Raw genomic sequence first — 21,114 nt, 5'->3', positions numbered from 1 at the left:
TAAAATTGTGCTATGCAGTTCTCAAAGGCCAGAGAAGGCAACACAGGATTGTTCGTTCATTGTCAGCTGGTCCCAAGCGAAGACAGAACTCTTGAGTTGTGAGTGAGCTGTTCACATGAGAGCTTGCCTGCTTCTGAGAGTTGTTTTCAAACTTACTGTGTCTTTATTCTGTGGACTCAGCCAACTCTACAGAAACTATGGGAAATGAAGGTCAAGTGTGTACAGTTATTTATAGGCTTTATATTTAAATGTAGTGGCATCCTGCTTTAGCAAAGTTTTTATATTTTGTTGTCCATCCTCTGCATACTTGAGTGGAAATAACTGAGATAGCATTGCTACCTAAAACCTGTCATTTGAAGAAAATAGTGCAGATCTAATTAGAAGGGTTGTGATTAGAGCAAAGCACCATTAGAATGACCCATCCTCAGAACCATTCTTAGGCAAATTTTTTTTTTCTTCTATTAAACTATGGATAATAAAATTGAAATGAAAGTGTTTCTCTGGACTTAGATTACAATACATTAGATATATTAGGTGGGTTTTCTGTGTCTTCCATTTTTCTTCGTGAAAGACTCTTGACATGAAGGAAAGTACAAACAGTGACACCACTGATTGTGTACGCTCCTCTGTGCTTTGTATACAGATGTGTGCACGGTTTTGCAGTAGAGCTGCCATCTTTTTAAGGAAGCCAGCCAGTAAAAATTGAACTTGGGTCTGGTGGTTCACATCTGTACCCCAGCTCTCAGGTGAGGCAGGAAGATTGTGAGCTTGAGGTTAGTCTCAGCTAGAGAGCAGAGAGCAGGGCAGGCTAGGCTATGTAGTAAGAACATATTCGAGCATAACAAAACAGATTGAAAGTAACTCCCAGATAAACAGGTATTTTCTTAATATAATGAAATCTTATATTACCAAAGGTAATAAGCACCTTTATATATGATCTTGTGAGGGTTTGAATAAGAATGGCCCCATAGGCTCATATATTTGAATGCCTGGTCCCAGTTAGTGGAACTGTTTGGAAAAGATTAAGAGGTGTGGCCTTGTCAGAATAAGTATGGCCTGTTGGAAGAGGTGTGTCAGTGGGGGTGGCCTTTGAGGCTTAAAAAGCCCAGGCCAGGCCTAGTCTTTCCCTTTCCCTCTGCTGCCTGAGGATCAGGGTGTAAACCTCTCAGCTACTGCTCCAGCACCATGCCTGTCTGCTTCTCACCATGATGATCATGGACTAACTCTCCAAAGTTGTGAGTAAGCCCCAATTAAGTGCTTTTTTATACAAGAATGAACTGCCTTGGTCATGGTGTCCCACAATAGAACAAAAGCTAGGACAGATCTGTGATACAAACTGTTGAGTTGTGGTTTATGGTGCTATAGTATTTTTTTTTTCTTTTAACATTTATAGTTCCTGTGCCTTTGCGTTTGTCAACCTGGGCTATAATGAAGAACATTATTGCTGAAAATGGATTTTCTGGGTTGTTTACAGGTAAGAACCCTTGCTTATAATTAACTTCTAGGAAGAAGTGATAGGTAACATTTTGTATTTGTTATTTTCTCCTAAATATTGTTATAAGGTAAAGCAGTGTTCAATAGTAGATTTTTGTTATGAGGAAAATTTGATTTTGAAGTTGGAAGTAAGCAGTTTGTTCTGTTCTTTGCTACCTGTTTATGATATGGACTTGGTATTGCAGTTCATTTAATTTGGTTATTATGAAGCTAAATGCTACATTTTTAAAAAATAAGGTAAAATGTTTTTTTTTTTCCCCTTTTCAGGTCTGATTCCTCGATTAGTTAAAATTGCTCCTGCTTGTGCCATTATGATCAGCACATATGAACTTGGAAAGGCTTTTTTCCAGAAACAAAATATTGAAAGGCAGTAATTCTCTTGATGGACTTTTGTCTTAAAATATCAACTAGAGCCAAATGAGATGAAGATTGATAAGCAAGCTGTTTTTTTTTTCAACATTATTCTCTTACAGTGTGACTTTATCTGTCTTCCCTATAATTTAAGTGAATAATAATTTCTAATCTACCTCTAAGCCATAATCCTAGTTTTAATTTTTTGAGATTTTTAAAACATAATCCAGAAGCTGTTAATGCTGTGAATGTGGCGGCACATCAGAACATTTAGATGGTGTACTGAATGATGCAGTCTAGAGAATTAAGTTCAGTCTCACGCACAGCAGAGAGTGGAAGGAGTTGTCAAGTGGCAGAGTTCACCTTCCCCAGATGGTGGCTGGTAACCCCTTCATTCAGGTGCATGGTGTTCCCTCACTCTTGTTACTGCTGCCCTAAGGCCTCGTGGAGCTTGGACTTTCCCTGATGAAAGCTGCAGCCACTTTATCTGTATGAACCAAAGTACAATCATTTACAGGATGTGGCTCCACATTTAAGACTAATTCACTCAAATTTGGGTCTGCAGTCGAAAACCCTGCTGTACTTAGACTAGTGAAAATAAATAGTTTTGGGCATGGGAATGTGCTTTTTACCTAGCTTGTCTTCCAAGTGTCATTGCTTGTAGAGTTCTTTAGGTCAGTTCTACAACTTTTTCCAATAAAATCAACATACGAAAAGGCCAAAATATAAAATGATCCAAAAATGTCAACTCTTTATGTGATGTCCCCAAATAATGCTTCTACAAGTGGAAAATCCTGTACCTTCCCTTGGGTGATAGCATACAGAATGTAGGCACATAGAAACATTATATAAATTGCCTTCAGGCTGTTTGTATAAATTGTACATGACATATATGAATATATTTATCACTAAGTAGGAATGAGGTTTTTGAAAAGTAGATTTGTTTTTTTTGTGTATATCTATGTATATATGAAGATCAGAGGAAAACTGTCAGGAGTTGGCTCTCACCTCCCATCATGTGGGTCTTGGGATTTGAACTGAGGTCCTCAGGCTTAGCAGCAAGTGCCTTTACCCACTGAGCCATCTTAATGGCCCAGGAATGAGATTTTTTTTTTTTTTTGGTTTTTGGAGACAGGGTTTCTCTGTGTAGCTTTGCGCCTTTCCTGGAACTCACTTGGTAGCCCAGGCTGGCCTCGAACTCACAGAGATCCGCCTGTCTCTGCCTCCCGAGTGCTGGGCAGGAATGAGATTTTTAAGTATGATTGAAATGTAGCTCAGGGGTAGAAGAACACTTGCCTTTGGAATGTGAAACTCTTCTGTTTGATCTCCAGCACAGATGATAAATAATTTATTGATAAATAAGGTGGCAAAGCAAGAAATGCTATTCTGTTTTACTTATCCCAGTAAAGCAGAAAGCATGTTATTACATTGTTTGCATCCTATGAAATATGAAGTCTCTCCTCCCTGCCCCAACAGCATAATGTATTTGGTAACAGTGATCTCTAGTGTTGGTAGGAGAACAAATGCATAGTAGAAAGTGTTTGTATGTTTCATCAGAAATAAATGATACAGGGTTTATTGTATCATGGTGTTTTACATTACAATCCTGTGTTGATTTACATTAAAAGTTTAATATATCTATATCTATATATATTTGTGATTTTCTTTTTTTTTTTTCATTAAAATATTTTATGCTGCTTAAAAGTACCATTGTTCTTCTTGGCAATGGTTTTCATATTCAATCACTATGTAATGCTATGAAATACATACATGAAAGTTCATTATTAAACGTAATCTTTCCCTTAGTTTTGTTATATTTCTTTTTATTGTTAGAAAAGGGCAAGAAACTCAGCACAGAAACATATTTAAAATAGTATCATCTGTTATGGGAAAAGTTCCCCTGTACCCCTCAGTACTGCACGAAAAATGATTATGACACAATAAGTTAAATAAATCTAATTTTCCAATAGTATTTCTAACACATTACATGCTTTGTAGTTGGAGGAACTGGAGAGAGGGCTCAGGTTAAGAGCAACAGCAGCTCTTCCAGAGGACCTGGGTTCAATTCCCAGCACCCACATGGTGGTTCCCAGCTGTCTGTAACTTCAGTTCCAGGGGACCCACTGCCCTCTCTGGCTTCCACAGGCACTGTACAAACATGATGTACATATGTGTAGGCAAAGCATACACGATACATTTTTTAAAGAAATACAAATTGACATTTTCTTTACATTTAACTCATAAAGAAGCATTAACACTTTTTTAAAAATAACTTTTTTGTATTGGAGTATTTGAATAAATTTGGTCTGGGAAATAGCTAAAATATTACACTTTGAATTTTTCTAAAAGTTTTGTCTTCTAAAATAGTGGAACCATTATTGGTGTGATTGGGTATCCTCAGATACCACAATAGTAGATAAACTAAGCTTTTGACCATGTGTGCTTCTTGGGTTTTTGAGGGATTTGCCGTCTTTGCAAGCACAGCCTATACTCATGCTCTTTCTAACGTGATTGGTGGTTGTGGTCTGAATGTGAACTGTTCCTCATAGCCTCAAATGTTTGAACACTCAGTCCACAGTTAGTGGCCTTGATTTGGAAGTTGTGGATCCTTTAGGAGCTACAACCTTGATGGAGGGAGTGAGTCGCTGTGGGCAGGGCTTCAGGTTTGGTGGCTTGGCACCGGGTCCTCTCCCTCTTCCTCTCATTGGTGCTCTTGCTGTGCCGTGATGAACTGTGTCCTCAGAAAATGGCCACAATGGACCCTTCTCTCAGGGAGTCGAGCACAGCAACAATACTAGTTAGTGATGGTTATAAGGACACAGTTTCCCAGGTTCAATGTTAAATGTTAAATTCTCATGAACTTTATTACTTAAATGTTCTGTTTTTAAAGAAATGTATAGAATATTCTGGTAATACAACCTTTAACACATGCACATTAACCTAATACATATTTGGCTTTTTAGAAAAAGTAGGTATGGAGTAAAGTTCAATTTTTATTCCCCAAAACTACTCTTTCTTACTTAACTACATATGACTTATAAAATTTTCTCTCCATTTTTCTTGGGCACAAATTCAGGGATACATGGAAATTTTGTTCAATGTATTGCTTTTACATTTTTCCAAAATGAACTTTTTAAAATTAAGACTATTGCTTTTATTTGTTAATCTGTCAACATTTATCAAGACATTTTAGATCTGTTAAGATGGCTCAGGGGATAAAGATGCTTGCCACCAAGCCTGATGACTTGAGTTCGATCCCCGGGTTCCACATAGGAGAGAATCACTTCTGACCTTTACTTGCATATCTTGGAAAAGAAGACATGTTGAAAATTGTCAGTCATAGAGGAGGTTTCAAAGATGTGATTGAGAATTATGGTGAAGGAATTATGAGAAATTTGAAGAACTAGTCATCCAGTCTTGAGGTTGAGAAAACGTGACAAAAGTCAGTAGCCATGGCTTTTAGTTCATATGGCTTGAGCAGTGCATATGCGTGGGAATGCTGGTGGGAGCTCCCATTGGAAATGTGGCCAGAACTGGGTGTCAGAGGAGAGACAAGACCATAGGAAGCCAGGGGCCTCTGCTGCAGCTGTGAATTGGAAGTGAGACTAAAGGCATGGAAAATAGAATTTATAATGTCCAAAAACAATTTTAAAGTTTTTATTTATATTTAAAATGTGCCCTACAAAGCTACAAAGTTGTTATCTTTATCAGTTAAAAAGAACAAATGCTAAAGCTGCTTTTTTGTTTCTTGAGAGCAAAGGGAACTGATTTAATTTTTTTTTCTTTTTCTTTTCTTTTTTTTTTTGGTTTTTCGAGACAGGGTTTCTCTGTGTAGCTTTGCGCCTTTCCTGGAACTCACTCTGTAGCCCAGGCTGGCCTCGAACTCACAGAGATCCACCTGGCTCTGCCTCCCGAGTGCTGGGATTAAAGGCGTGTGCCACCACCACCGCCCGGCTTCTTTTTCTTTTTGAGAGCTCTGAGGCTGAAGGTAGTCTTGAACTGTGTGCTAGCTTAGCACATTCTGGACATTTTACCTGAGGCTAGGGACTTTAGCAAAGACCTCAGTAAATAACAGATTTGAGATCACTGATAATCACATCAAAGTGTGTATCAAAACCTAGAGTGATGGGCTGGAGAGATGGCTCAATGGTTAAGAGCACTGGGTGTGCTTCCACAGGACCTGGGTTCAATTCCCAGTACCCACATGGCAGCTCACAACTGTCTGTAACTCCAGTTCCAAGAACCCGAGAGACACATGCCTGCAGAACATCAATGCACATAAAAATAAATCACTTAAAAAAAAAAAACAAAAAAACTAGAGGGACAAAAATTGATTTGTTTCATCATTTTTTTAAGATTTGTGCCAACTGTAACCACCAGTTTGCATTTTTCAGTGATCTGTTTAAAACTAGTGAAAGTGGTCAGATTCAAAATGAATAGCTTATACTAACCCTCACCAAAAAAAAAAAAAAAAAAAAAAAAAGGGCTGAGAGAAGGGTTCTCACTTGCAGCTGATAGCGTCTATACAAGAACCACGGCCTTACAAAAATACTCCACAATGACGTCTGTCCAGCACTGCCCTCTCTCCCTGGTCTGACATATTCTTTTCATTACTCCTTGTGGCCTAGACCTGTTCGAAAACAGGCATTCTTCCCCTCTCGTCCCTTACGTTATTTCCCTTTAGAAGACACAAATCACTTTCATTACTGTTACTCAGCACGCTAGAGTTGAGTAATGTGCTAGTCAGGCGAGAAGAAGAGTTTCCACACTGGAAGAGAAGTTTTCATTTCACACACCCAAGAGCCATCCAAAACTATTAGAACCAGCAAGTGAATTCAACAAAGTTGCAGGATACAAAATAAACAGTAGTATTCTTATATGCCAATAGCAAATTATCTGCACTAGAGACCGATAAAGCAAACATGTTTACAATAGTTGCCCTCTCATTCATGTACACATTGATCAATGTAAAATCATGAAAATTTCGAAGATGAAAAGGAACGTATGCTCCTAGTTTAGGAAAAGCCAGTACTGTCTGTTCGAGTTACCTTTACATAGCTATGGTCAAATACCTGAGGAAAGGAACTTAGCCGGAAGACAGACTCAAGTTAGCTCACTGCTTCAGAGGGTTCGGTCCAGGACTGCATAGCCCACAGCACTGGACAGAATTTAACAACGGTGGGAGCCGTGGCAGATTGGCTTCTTCACCTAGGCAGATGGCAAACCGAAGAGCAACCCACATCATGGTGGGCAGGAATAAACAGTAAGAGAAAGCCAGGGCACCGTGTAGCCTCCAACCTGGTCCCCACCTTCATAGTTCTGTCACCTCTCAGATTCCATTCAGATGTTCAATCCATCAATGAGTTAAATCTTTTAGGTCTGAGCCTTCACCACCTGATTGTGTCTGGAATGTTCACACATAGACTCAGGGTGTGCTTCATTAGCTTCCTAGGTATTTCTTAGTCCAACCTAGTTGACAAGGTAAACCTCACTAAGCAAATTTAATCATAGATTCAATGTAGTGTCTCTGTCTCTCCCTACCCCTGACTACCTCTCTTTTATCAACCAAAGCCATTTTGAATAAAAAATACCTACTGGAGGTCTTATACTGCCTACTTAAAAACTACTACAAAACTATACTAATCAAAGCAACATGGTATTAGCATAAGACACATAGGCCAGGGGAACAAAGTATTGATTCTAGGAATAAACCCATGCACTAACATGCAGCCTTTTGATTTCTTAAATGATTTTTGACAAAGGTATTAAGTGCACACTTGGAGAGGGGACAGTGTTTTTAGTAAGTGATACTGGGGAGATTGAATGCCAGCATCTAGAAGAATACCATCAGGACTGTGTGAGGTTTCTGCAAACACCAGGGCTGGCAGAGTAATGATCCATGAAGGCAAAAAGGAAATCCAATTCAATACTCAGTAGCCATTCAAACTTCTAGACTGTGACACTAGGCAGTTTATTTTTGGCATATTTAAGTACAGTACAATTTGGAAAAATGTTTCCTAGTGTAACATAAGCCTGTGTGCACAGGAGGCATAATTACATTGACACTCAAAGTGCCTGTCACTTCTTCCACGAAGGGTTCCAGAGATAGGCTACACGTGGTATCTTAAGGGCCTAGGGGAGGATCTGGTGTGGTCTCAGTCGTACAGGTAGCATAGAGGTCATCTGGGCTATTACCCACCTCCAGTCCTGGTTGTGAGACCTTGGGGGAGTCCCTAGCCATACAGATAGTGCAAAGGTCACCTAGACTATTAGGTACATCCAGCCTTGGTTGTGGAAGCTTAGTATGGCCTGGCCCTACAGGTGGTGCAAGGATCACCTAGGCTATTAGCCACCTCCAGCCCCAGCCTTCTGGGTAGAAAACAAGGTGACACATCTTTTCCCTTGAAGAGACAACTCTGAGTGTTTAACATTCCTGGTTTCCCTAGTGCTATCTGTGAGCACAAGGACCTTTGTGCTCCTAGCAGGACTGGGAAGGTCACTGTGATTGTAGTGCTTGGCCAGCAGGTTTAAAGCTTGGTGTTTCCAGTACTAGGTGGGGAAAAGCCCCAAGAGCTAGACTCATATTTATGACTAGTTTTAAAAACAAGGAAATTAAAGACATAATGTAAGATCAAAACTATGAACTCATGAAAGACACATCAAGTGCCAAGATACTAGAAAGGGCAGGGTTGTTTTGGTCAAGACCATAGAAATACAGGCAACAAAAGCAAAAGCCGACAAAATTACAATAAGCCAAAAGCTCCTCTACAGCAAAGGATAACAAGAGTGAAGAGTCAACCCAACAGAAAGGGAGAAATTACAAACTACCTGTGATACAGTGTTCACATCCAGACTATATAAACAACACCTAAAACTCAACAGCAAAACAACAAAACCCTTAGAGATAGAGGCTGCCAGGATGGCTCAGTGAGGAGAGGTGTTTGATGACAGGGCTGATGACCTAAGTTTGGATCCCTGGGAACCACATGGAAAGAGAGAACTTACTGCCACAAGTTGTTCTCGGACCTACCCACATGTGTGCACACACACATTGTCTCACACACACACAAATATAATAAGATTTTTAAAGCATAGGATATATACATACATACATACATACATACACACACACACACACACACACACACACACACACATTTCTCAAATGAGAACATGCAGCTATCCAAGAACTTACATAATAGCCATCTCCTAATACATCACTAATCATCAGGAAAACTCAAGTCAAAAATCACAGTGATGTGTTATCTCATCTCAGTAATAATGGCTATTACCAAAAAGACTGACAATAACAAGTGCTGGACATGGTGTGGATAGTAAGAAAATCCTTGCCTTCTATGGCGTTGGCTGGACTGTTAGCACAGGTTTTATGAAAAATTGTCGAAGAGATTCCTCAAAAAATGAAAATAGACTGGCATATGTTGAATTCCACTACTGATTTTATATCTAAGTATATTGAAAGGACATCTGGACTCCCATGTCCATTGCACAATAACCACAAAATGTAAACAATGTAAGTGTTCATCAAATGATGAGTTCATGAAGAAACAACTGTACATAGACCCAGAGGAATACCGTGACAGAATGGAATCCTGCCATTACCAGCAATGAAGCTAGTACTGGAGATAATGTTAAGAGAAATAAACCAGACAAAAAGAAAAGTACTATGTAATCTCACACAGGGTTTAAGAGCTGATCTTACAGCTCTTCAGGGTAGAATGCTGGTTAGCAGACACAAAGGAGAGAGAGGAAAGGGAGAAAGGTAGAAAGAAAAGATGGAGGAAGTGGGTCAACAGGTACTAACTTACCATTATGAAAAATAAATTCTGATGTGCTATTGTATACTGGAGCAACTGAAAACAGCATTCTATAACTTTAACCCCAGAAGAAAGAGTTTCAGCATAAAAGATTGATACATGTTTGAAGAAGAGATGAATATGTTTAACTTGATTGAAATATTATCTGATATATGCATGTATATGTATGTATATATGTGCTTTTTATATTTTAAATATGAACCATGTCTGCCTGCATACGGCCATACACCCTGGTATGATAATAATGCACTAAACTCAGAAACTAAGCCACCACCTTAATTAAATGTTTCTTTTATAAGAGTTGTTGTGGTCATGGTGTTTGTTCACAGCAATAGAAACACTAAGACAGAAGTTGGTACCAGGGACTGGGGTATTGCTTTGATAAGCTAGATTATGTTTTTCTTTGGACTAATATGGGATTTGGGAATTTGGGTTAGAAAGCAGTGAATGCTTTAAGTGCTGCTTAATGGGCCATACTCAGGAACATGGAAGACAGTGGTGCTGAGGGTGATTTGAACTGTGGGTGCCTGGATCAAGAGGTTACAGAGGAAAAGAATGTTAGTATGTGGCCTAGAAACCAGTCTTGTGATATTTTGGTGAAGAATGTGACTGCTTTTTGCCCTTGTCTGAAAAGACTGCCTGAGGCTAAAATGAAGAGTTTTGGATTAATGCCATTGGCAGAGGAAATCTCAAAATGGTCTAGTATAGACTCTGTTGTATGTTTATTAGCATTAACTCTGAATTATTTATGATGAAAAGGAACAAGCTGAGCAAGGAAAAATGTAGAATATACAGATTGAGGAGAAAAGGGTCACCAGGAAGTGGAATGGAGCTAAGTCCTATGTTCAAGGAGATAAACAGATTAAGAAATGGAATAAAGGGGGTGATGACCTCAGGGTAGGATCCCACCCAGCTTTGTTTCCAACTTGTGTCAAGGAATTAAAGAACAGCTTAGGTTCAGGAATGGTGGTTCACTCCTTTAATCCCAGTACTCAGAAGGCAGAGCCTGTCAGATCTCTGAGTTTGAGATCAGCCTGGTCTACAGAGCAAGTTCTAGAACAGTCAAGCTTAGGCAGTGAAGGTAATCATCAAAAACAGCAAGCTGGCGAAGATGTAACTTAACAAGGTGGGGCCATGTTCCAGCCCCAGCAAGCAGCAGAACTTGGCAGCTTTGGCCACATGGTTATGGCTTTAGAGTAAAGGAATAACTGAGGAAAGCTGTTGTAGAATATTATTTTAAGGCATATTACTTTTGTTTATGTTGCATTTGTTTAACTGTGAAGCTATGTTACTGTCTAAAAGCTATGTGCCTGTCTAAAACACCTGATGGTATAATAAAAAGCTGAACGGCCAATAGCAAGGCAAGAGAAAGGACAGGTAGGGCTGGCAGGTAGAGAGAATATAAATAGAAGGAGAAATCTGGGAGAGGACAGATCTAAGAGCCAGAGAAGGAGTAGGACTCCAGGGACCAGCCACCCAGCTACACAGCAAGTCACAGAGTAAGTGTAAGATTTAAAGAAGTAAGAGAACAGGAAAAGCCCAAAGGCAAAAGCTAAACAGGATAATTTAAAGTTAAGTAAAGCTGGCTAGCAACAAGCCAAGCCTAGGCCAGACATTTATAATTAAGAATAAGCCTCCGTGTGTGTGATTTGTTTGGGAGCTGGGTGGTGCCCCCCCCCCACCAAAAGAGTAAAAAACAACCAACCACAGAAAGTTGCAGAGGCCATGCATGTGTCAGGAGTGTCCCTGAATGGATGCCTAGAGAGGCCACTGTGTGAAGCTGTGAAGTTGACTCCCATATTGCCTTTGAGACCCCAAGATGTTAGAGATGCCAGAGTCCTGGATACTTGCCAAGAAGAGCTGCTAACAGGGAGTGGAACGAGCCCAAGAGAAAGAAGTGTATTGCAGCCAACAAAGCTGAAAGGAGTTGGAGATCTGAAGAGCATCTTGACATCAGACATGGAGATACAGCGTTTGGAGTTTTGCTTTTGTCCAGTATTTTCTCACTATGTTCCTGTCCCTATGTTTTGGAATGGTAATGTATATCTTGTGCCATTATATGTTGGAAGTATATGATCTGCTCTTTTATTTAATTTTACAGCGGATTACAGTTAAGAGATCACATGAATCACAAGAGACATTGAACGTTAGACTTGTAAATAAGTTTGAGACTGTTATAAACTATGGGGACTTTTGAAGTTGGGCTGAATGCATTTTTGCATTATGATATGGCTATAAGCCTTTGGGGGCCAGGGAGTGGAATGTGATGGTTTGAAAGAAAATGGTCCCCAAAGGGAGTGGCACTATATAAAAGATGTGACCTTGTTGGAGTAGATGTGGTCTTGGAAGAAGTGTGTCACTGTGGACGCAGACTTTGAGGTCTGCTATATGCTCAAGCCACACCCAGTATCTCAGCCTACTTCCTGTTGCCTGTGGATCAACATGTAGCAGCTCCTCCAGCACCATGTCTCTCTATACATGGCCATACTCTCCACCATGATAATAAACCTCTAAAACTGTAAGCTGCCACCTCAATTAATTGTTTTCCTTTATAAGAGTTGTGGTGGTTTTTCACAGCAATAGATACCCTAAATAGATACCTGTGAAGTATTTCTTTTTAATTAATTTGAAATGGGAAGATCCACTTTAATCAGATCTTTGAAGTGGGAAGATAAACCTTTAATTCAGCCTTTAAGGCAGTCTCATAAATTCCATATATATATATTTATACTACATCTCTTATATATTTATACATATAATATTGTATGTTATATTTAACAAATATATATATAAAACTATAAATAATATATATATATATTAATCCTATAAGATGTTAGTTACTCTAGAGAACCCTAACACACCTGCCTTCAATGGGTACTTCAATTTAAATATACTTATCTAAATTTTTAAATGCTGAAATAGAAAACCATCCCTTCTCCTTGTCTCAACCTCTGAGCATGCTACTAATTTACTATAGCATGTATTTTGTTTTTTGAGACATGGTCTCATTATGTATCCCTGGCTGTCCTGAAACTCTCAATGTAGGTATATGACTGGCTTCAAACTCATAGAAATCTATGAACATGCACACACACACACACACACTAAATAAGACAATATGATTAATACTTAACAAGGTAACAACTTCTGAAGAAGAGGAAACCAAGTCAATAAACTCTAGTCCACTTGGTTCTTCTGATTCATTCTTCAGTTGATTCTGTGTCTGCAACATCTTTATATAAAACTTAAAGAAGCTACCTGACATATTTCAGATTTGCTTTGTATAATTTCTTTTATGAACTAGTATTAAATTGGTGATTTTAATGAAAACACAGTATTTATGATATTTTATCTTCTCACTAATCATAATGTGTTATGATTGTTTCCTTACCCAAACCTCCTACCTGACTTAAACAGTCTTTACACTTGGAAAGCTTCACATTTTAAATGACTAACTCCACAAAATTCTATCATTATTTGGTATTTTTTAGATAACAATTCTAGATTTTAAACTAACAAAACCAACTCTTAGTTTCCAGTGGCAACAATATTCATGCCATTTCTTGACCAAACAGTAGAATGAAGAGTTGCTTCCCAGATGTAGTTGCAGTTACTATTAACTAATTTTATTCTTTATCTCTGTGGACAGGATTTTGTAGATTGACACTGTTTTTGAATTTTTAGAGGTACTTACTCACACAATTTACAAAACCTGAAACAGGACATATAGACTCAGTGTATTTAGTATTTTTTTCAAGGTATGCTGTATTTTATTTAACTATTCATCTATCAGGAGAGAGTTGGGTTGAATAAAGTAAAAAAAATTTTTTTCATTAGATAGCCTCATACACTTTAGAATAATGAACATACCCATAATTTTAGGTACAAGAAACCCCAGCCAAGTGGCTCATTTAGGAGTGACATCAGAATATGCATGTTTCCTGAAGCAGATATGTGTCCCAGTCTAGAAATGTGGGCATTCAGGAAACATCCCTTTGCTTTTTTTTCAAGTCTCCAACCAATTTTGAGAGCATTAACTAGTCAGTCTGTTTAAAGATACACTGTTAAGGTCGGGTTTTCTAGGCTATGCTGGAGCACGCCGCCAGAGCAGTCAGCTGATTGGTGCTATCCCGTGGGTGTGAAGTGATCATCAGCTGCTGCTGTTCTCTATCAGGTGGCAGGAACTGGCTGAATCTGGCTTGGAAGCTCAGGGAGATCCCAGAGTATCCTTTGCTGTGCACATGGAGCCGGTGGTGGTGATCTATCCATGGAGAAGAATAAAGCTCTGCCCTCTGACCCCGTCCCAGGTCCATTCTTCCTGCCACGGCCATATCACCAGGCTGTATTATCTAGTTCTGGTGTCTCAGCCACTGGGTGATGCTGGCAAGTGAAGGCATAAGAAACCAGGTGGTCTGTCTTAGGGTTTCTATTGCTGTGAAGAGACACCCTGACCACAGGAACTCTTGCAAAGGAAAACATTTAGTTGGGGTGGCTCACTCACAGTTCAGAGGTTCAGTCCATTACCATCATGGTGGGATATGGCAGTGTGCAGGCAGACATGGTGCTTGGGAAGTAGCCAAGAGTCCTTCATCTTGCAGGGAACAGGCATATTTAGCATTTTGAATCATGAAAAATAAACTATGTTTAATAATTGATATTGTGAACTAAAGCCCCCGAGAAGAGCCACACGTTACATTGAACTTTTTACAGGACTGACTGACTTCTAAGAATTTCAGTCTATATGGAGAGGTGTGTAACTTAGCATTCTTGAGACTATTGTAGAAAACCTTTGGAATGTATGAATAAAACAACCAAATGGCGTAGCATCTGTGGCCTGCAGCTGAGGGTACCCCACTTTGCTGTTCCCTGCTTACCTGATGCTTCCACTGATGCATTTGAAAAGTATCTTGATTTATGACCTTCTCTGTCCTGTTTCTATTAAAAACAAAAACAAAAACACAAAACAAAACAAAACAAAAAAAACTTCATGAAGTTAGTACCTCATTGGAACATGGAATCTGAGGAAGCCTAAATCTGTGTTCCTATGCTATGGTCACTCATATTTAGCACCAGAATAATTCTTACCTCCTTTAAAGGTGACCATTGTGTTTTGGGGTCAATAATACTGAAGAATTTAACTTTTTTGTTTTGTTGAGATAGTGTCTCACTAAGTAACCTGGGCTGGTCTCCAACTCAGGATCCTCTTACCTAAGCATTCAAATGCTGGAATATATACATAAAACCACAGACATAAAGCTGGGTGGTAGTGGCACACCTTCAATCCTAGCACTTGGGAAGCAGAGGCAGACAGATCTCTGAGTTCAAGGCCAGCCTGGTCTACAGAGTGAGTTCCAGGAGAGCAGGGCTACACAGAGAAACCCTGTCTGAAAAAAAGCAAAAACAAAAAGCTCATAGACATACCTAAACAATGTTTTTTTGTTTGATTTTTGCTTTTTTACATTTATATATATGTATATGTATGTGTGCAAGGGGGTTATATACATTTCACAGCATATGTGTATGGAGACTAGAGACCAACATTTGGGAATCAATTTTTTCTTTCTACCATGTGGGGCCCAAAGACCAAACTCAGGTTGTCAGACTTATGTGGCAAGCTCCCTTACCTTTTGAGATCCTTCTCTGTACCCCCCTTTTTTCCAGGCTCTTTTTTTAAAAAATAGTGTCTCATGTATCCCAGGCTGACCTTGGACTTGGTATGTAACCAAGAGTGGTATTAAACTTCTGGTCCATCTTTCTTCACTGGAGTGACAGATGACGTATGGGCCAACCCACTCAGTTTCCTGGGAAATGAACCTCCCCAGCCCACAGCTTCTCTTTAGCTGATTCTCTATTTGCTAGCTTCAGAGTAGTTCCTTCCCCTTGCTTTATTAAAGGAGGGTGTGATTTCCTCCACCATTGCAATGGAAGCAGTTGATAATCCTAAGTTTATACTTCAAGAGGAAGACAGAGGTATAACAACACAGAAAACCTCAAGATACCAGTCCTGAAGACCATATTCACTGAGAAGGCACAGGGACTGGGCAAGACAAAAAGGCCAAGGTAGTTAGGCCTGGAATCCTTCACGACACACCTGTAATTCCACAGTTAATGACACTGAGGCAGGAGGACCAGAAGTCTAATACCACTCTTGGTTATACACCAAGGTCAAGGGCAGGTGAGATATATGAGACACCATTTCAATATGTTTTCTTAATTAAAAAAAAAAAAGCCTGGAGAAAATAGGGGCCAGAGAGATGGCTCAGAAGGTAAGGGACACGGAGGTTATGAGTGTGAGGTCAAGCTGGGATAGATAAATTCAAGACAACTTGGGTTAACTAGGGAGACCCTGTTCCAAACAAATGAGCAAACGTGAGGCTTATGAAGGTTTTAATGCATTCTCTAGTGTTAGGATGGTCTGCAAAGAGGGAGACAGCCTAAAGCCCTGAAATTTCCTTTATAGGAACCTTTTAAAAGAGTTTTAAATACAGCCATCTAAAGTGCCAAACCATTGCATTTTTAGAATCAAGGCAAGTGCAATTTTTACTATGCTGCAAACCTAGGTCAGCACGTTGCTGTCTTCGCATAATGTCAGAGTTTATTGGTAACAATAAACTCACAAGGTTTTGTCATTCCAGGGAGAGCAGTTTACCATGTAATCCACCTATATCGGCAAATACAGGCAGATTATAGCTAATACTGGCAGAGGCAAATGCAAGTAAGTTCTTTTATTGATTACTAGTGTTACAGCTCATGTCACACAGCACAGAGTAAGTATAATCTCTGCACACACAGAAGGAATACAAGTTAAAGGGACTGCAGTAGAGGTCAAGTAGACTCAGAAGTAACTGAGAAAGCACTGTATGGCAAGAACAACCCAGGACAGGAACAGGAGGGAGCTGCTAGGCCTGCAGGAGTCAGCCTTGAGAGCAAGTGTGGAGTTCAGCTGTGAAGTGAAGGGGTGAGCCAGTGTCCAAGAGCAGGAAATGGTCCACCCCCTCCAGACTGGACATGACCCATTGGTCAGGAGCAGGAAACAACAGGTCATGTCTAGATCCAGATGAGCAAACAGATGGACAGGCAGGCAGTAGAGTAGGCTATCAACAATGGGACCAAGCTGAGCCAGAGGGTCCTCGGTCCTTGCCACACACACCAGGTATCAGATGATAGGTTGGTGTGGGACCATGGCATTGCTGTAATGTTAGGTGTCTAGGTCTTTATGGGATCCAGGAAAGAATTATACTCCTTCCTAGGTCTGGTGTGTCTGGTAAGTTCTTGGGCCTGGTTTCTCTGATATGATTTTAATATGCCCATGTGTCCCCATGGTTTCAATTATCCTCAATACACTTACAGAGTGGCTGCATACTTTTCCCAGGAATAATTAATCTACCAGTCTTTGTTGGCTGGGTGGTACCTGACAGATGACACAGTTCTGGGTCCACCCAGAGCTGTAGTCACTCTCCCCCAAAATGGAGCCAAAGGCTGCCTGAGTCTTCTATGGCATTGTAGCCTGATAATTCAGTGCTTCATACAATGTGGCGTGGCTTAGGGTACAGCATGATCTGGACACTTCTCCTTTTCTTTTGAGACAGGTCTGCACAGCTCAGGACAGCTTTGACTTTGCTATCATCCACTGCAGCTTACTGAGCTGGAAGCTCACAGGTCAGTGGCGCCATGCCCACAGCTGTGTTCTTACTGGATTGATGACATTAGCACAAGCTCTGACAGAAGAGGGGAAAGAACACATCTGCCCGCTTTACCTGGGGGCTTAACCTTTATAAATATGTAGCTTTCTTTCAGTTTCCAGGTTCTGAGGCAGGAGAGTTGCATAAATGGGCTAAAGAGCAGATTAGTACAGACACAGGAACCAGTCAGGGCGGGCAGGGGCCCTGAAGCAGCAGCTCCAGGAGTGTCCTCGCTGCAGGCCAGGGATGGCAGCAGAGTTTGGCCCCTGCTGCCACCCGATAAATGCTCCTCTCCTAAGGTTGTATGTGCCTCTGCTACCGGTGCTGAGCAGAGGCACCTGGACACCCGGTTGGGCCAACCGGACTGACCAGCTCATCCCTCTCCCCTACCTCAAATGAGTTTCTGCAACCAATTCTTCAAGGCCTCCACACTGGCAACTCAATGACATCCTATTTCCTGTGAACTCTCCTGCAAGATGGGGTTCTGCTTACTCACTCACCCCCATCTAAGTCTCTCAAATTCACATTCTGTCGTCTATGGATTTCAAACTTGAGCCAAGAAATCTAGAGCTACTGACTCAAGGCAGCTTTGTCGGCCCTGCAGTTTTCCACACCCCTAGTTAAGCTGAGAAATTTCCATCGTTCTCAGCCATACCCTGTTGTTGGATCCTAAAGGCTCCCTCAGGGGAGGGGGTGAGAAGGTGCAGTGTCAACAGCACAGACACCAGGAGTCAGTTGAAGGCAAACACCAGACTCGTTTATTCTATAATGGGGAGGCCTTATATACCCTCCTCCCAGCACCCAGTCTGCGTGGGTGCCCCTCATTGGCTGGGCATGATCAGGAACTCTGACAGTGCCTGTTGCTAGGCCTCAGGCAGACTCTAAGTTAGCTCATGAGTACATTATGTGCATGCCTTAGCAATTGGTCTGAGCCAATTTCCTTGACCCCATGGGCCTGTCCTACTACAATACTCCAATATTCTCATGTCATATCAACATACAGGCACATAGATACTGTTTTTTTGTTGTTGTTGTTTTTTTTTTTCTAGAAGGCACTGACTCCTCACGTGGGCCCACAAGGTAACTAAAAGCAGGAAAAAGTCTGGCATTTTCACAGCTCTCTCCTGTAGATGTTTTGCTTTCAACTTTTACAATGCCTTGGTTCAAATTCCAAAGGTGTCTGAAGGTTCATTGTGCTGAACCTGAAGACACCTTGGATTCCAGGAATACCTTTATGAGCATCCCCAAGAAATGATGATCCTCACAGAACAGATCACCTACCCCAAAGGAGAGCAGTTGTCTAAGTTTGGTTGAGTGCCCAGAGTGTTATGGAAATTCTGTCATTAGTCCACTAGCCAACTGAAGGGAGTGGCTTGGCCCGGAGGGTGGAGTTTTTATTAGAGGGCAGGTGACCTGAATAAAAGAGGGGCCCTGAGATGCGCGCTCTCTTGGAAGGTGGACAAACTGGAAGCAAGCATGGCTGTGGCCTTGGTCTAGGTTCCCCGTTCCTCTTGGGAACGAGGAGACAGTGGCTACGGCTGACCCGCTCAGATTCTTGTTCTGTCTTGTGCACTGAATATTGCTTGTTAATAAACTGTTACGTGATCCCCTGACTTCCTTCTTTATCTGGCGCCCAACGGATGCCTGTGCCCACCCTGCCCCGTGGCTAGCCCCTGCGATCTGCCAGCCCGCCTGCCACTTGGTCCTCGTGATCACTGCCTTGAGCATTTTCGCTGTGTGCCACTACCCTCCCAAGCCCAGTGCAGGTGAGCCTAGACTACAATCTAGTTTGGCATACAGCTGCTCTCTCAAACCAATTCTGTTCACCGGCAACAAGTGCGGTACTGAGTCTGCTGTGGCCCAGGTTGCAGAGCCTGAGCTGCTTTGGTGGCGCACCTGCTCCACCTGCTGGTCAAATGTCATCACTACATCTACAACAGTTCTCCAAAGATCTGAACTGCAGGTAGGTCACTTGACAACTTTTTTTTTTTGGTTTTTCGAGACAGGGTTTCTCTGTGTAGCTTTGCACCTTTCCTGGAACTCACTTGGTAGTCCAGGCTGGCCTCGAACTCACAGAGATCCGCCTGGCTCTGCCTCCCGAGTGCTGGTATTAAAGGCGTGCGCCACCACTGCCTGGCCTTATTTGACAACTTTTAAACGGTAAGTAAGTAATAAAAGTAAATAAATGAAAAGAGGGAAAGGACAATCTTAAAACTTTTCCCAGGTCAATGACTGGGAATATCACAATGCAGAGAATTAGAACCCTGATCACTGCTACTGTGGATGGGATGCTAGGATTACTAACTGAGGAGATAAACAACTTAAAGTGTTATTAGTCTGGCAATCCATATCTTATCCTTAAAAAATGGTTTGATAATGGTTTCATATGTGAGAAACTGACTGAAAAGATACAGGTCTTAGAACATGGTATGTAAGCCTACAAATAGTAACTAAGGAGAATAAGACAGCTTTGAGTGACAAGACAAAGGCTTTAGAAATATTTACCACTGAAGAGATCAAGAAGGTAGCTGACAATATGCAAACCTTACAATTAGTTACGAAGGAGAATAATACAGTCTTGACTAAAAGATAAAGGCTTTAGAACTATTTATGGATGAAGAGAGTAGAAAGGTGATGGATAATAAGTGAGCCTTAGAACAGCTTACTACTCCAACTATACAAGCCGTAGAAAGAGCAACTACTGGTAAATTACAAGCCTTAAACGAATTTACTAAAACTGATAATAAAAGTGTTCAGACACAGACAGAAGAATTCAAAAAAGAACCAACATCACCATTACCTTACGGAATTAGAGAAGAATGGTAGGTTATTGTAACACCAACCATGATTTGTCCAATTAGTATTCAAGAAAAACCACCAAACGACAAGTGTCCCCAAGAATATACAGAAGTGAAATGGGATCCTATAGAAATGTTAGATTTAAAGAGAATTAAGGAAGCAATAGTTTCCTATGGTATGCATTCAGCTTCTGTGAGGCAGATGTTGAATACATGGTCCTCTCAGAACAAAATTACACCAACAGACGAAAGATTTAGTTACAGCAGTCCTGGAATATGGTCGTCAGTTAGAATGGAGCAGCTGGTAGAGAGAAGCAGCAGCTAAGGCCCCTGAACAACAAGGTAAGGTTAGAGGTTGTAATAACTCTAAAGATCAAATCCTTGGTGAGGGCTCTTATGATGATGTGGATAGTCAGGCTACATTTGATGAACACACCTTGTCCTCATGCCATACAGCAGCCTTAAATGCTTTGGACAAGACTCAAGAATCAGGAAAGAGAACTGAGCCATTTACTAAAGTTATACAAGGCCCAAAAGAACCTGTCACTGAATTTTTGCAAAGACTGACTTCAGCTGTAAATAGAATGATATCATATCCAGAAGTTAGACAAATATTAATTGAATCTTTGGCTTTTGAAAATGCTAATTCACAATGCAGATGGATAATTGGGCCTTTAAAGATCAGATCAGCCCCTGTAGAAGAATGGATCTAACACAATGTCATTATTGAATCTCTCAACCATGATACTTGGAAAGGAGAGGTTATTTCCAAAGGCTTAAGGAAAAATCAAAATGTCAAATGGTTTAATTGTGGTAAACAAGGTCATCTAAGAAGGAATAATAGGCAGGGCATTCCTGGAAACAATGTCTCTTCTAAAGATAACTTGAACAGAAGGCCTCTACCTTCTGGATTATGCAGATTTGGCAAATGCTGACAGTGGACCAATGAATCCA

The 21,114-nt window shown here is 40.7% G+C and overlaps 1 protein-coding gene and 1 long non-coding RNA gene across 3 annotated transcripts in view; one reads left to right on the top strand and one right to left on the bottom strand.

The window, feature by feature from the left end:
* Positions 1-3,493, top strand: part of Slc25a40 (solute carrier family 25 member 40) — a 28,472-nt gene extending 24,979 nt beyond the window's left edge. Inside the window, exons 11-12 of one of the 2 annotated variants that reach the window (XM_059257291.1) lie at positions 1,394-1,474; positions 1,762-3,493. In XM_059257291.1, coding sequence (XP_059113274.1) covers positions 1,394-1,474; positions 1,762-1,868 — 188 coding nt within the window. In that variant the 3' untranslated portion in view covers positions 1,869-3,493. Of the gene's footprint in view, positions 1-1,393; positions 1,475-1,761 lie in introns of those variants that run through there. The other variant, XR_009378157.1, reaches the window with a different exon arrangement.
* A 9,961-nt stretch (positions 3,494-13,454) lies between these two features.
* Positions 13,455-14,659, bottom strand: LOC131905643 (uncharacterized). Its single transcript, XR_009378002.1, has 3 exons — positions 14,555-14,659; positions 14,182-14,271; positions 13,455-13,941 (listed from the first exon to the last, which is right to left on the bottom strand). It is a non-coding gene; the product is annotated as an uncharacterized LOC131905643 (long non-coding RNA).
* Between the last annotated feature and the right edge of the window lie 6,455 nt (positions 14,660-21,114).

This window comes from Peromyscus eremicus, chromosome 3, assembly GCF_949786415.1.
Source record: "Peromyscus eremicus chromosome 3, PerEre_H2_v1, whole genome shotgun sequence".
NCBI lineage: Eukaryota > Metazoa > Chordata > Mammalia > Rodentia > Cricetidae > Peromyscus > Peromyscus eremicus.
This window is presented reverse-complemented; position numbering and strand designations above follow the sequence as displayed.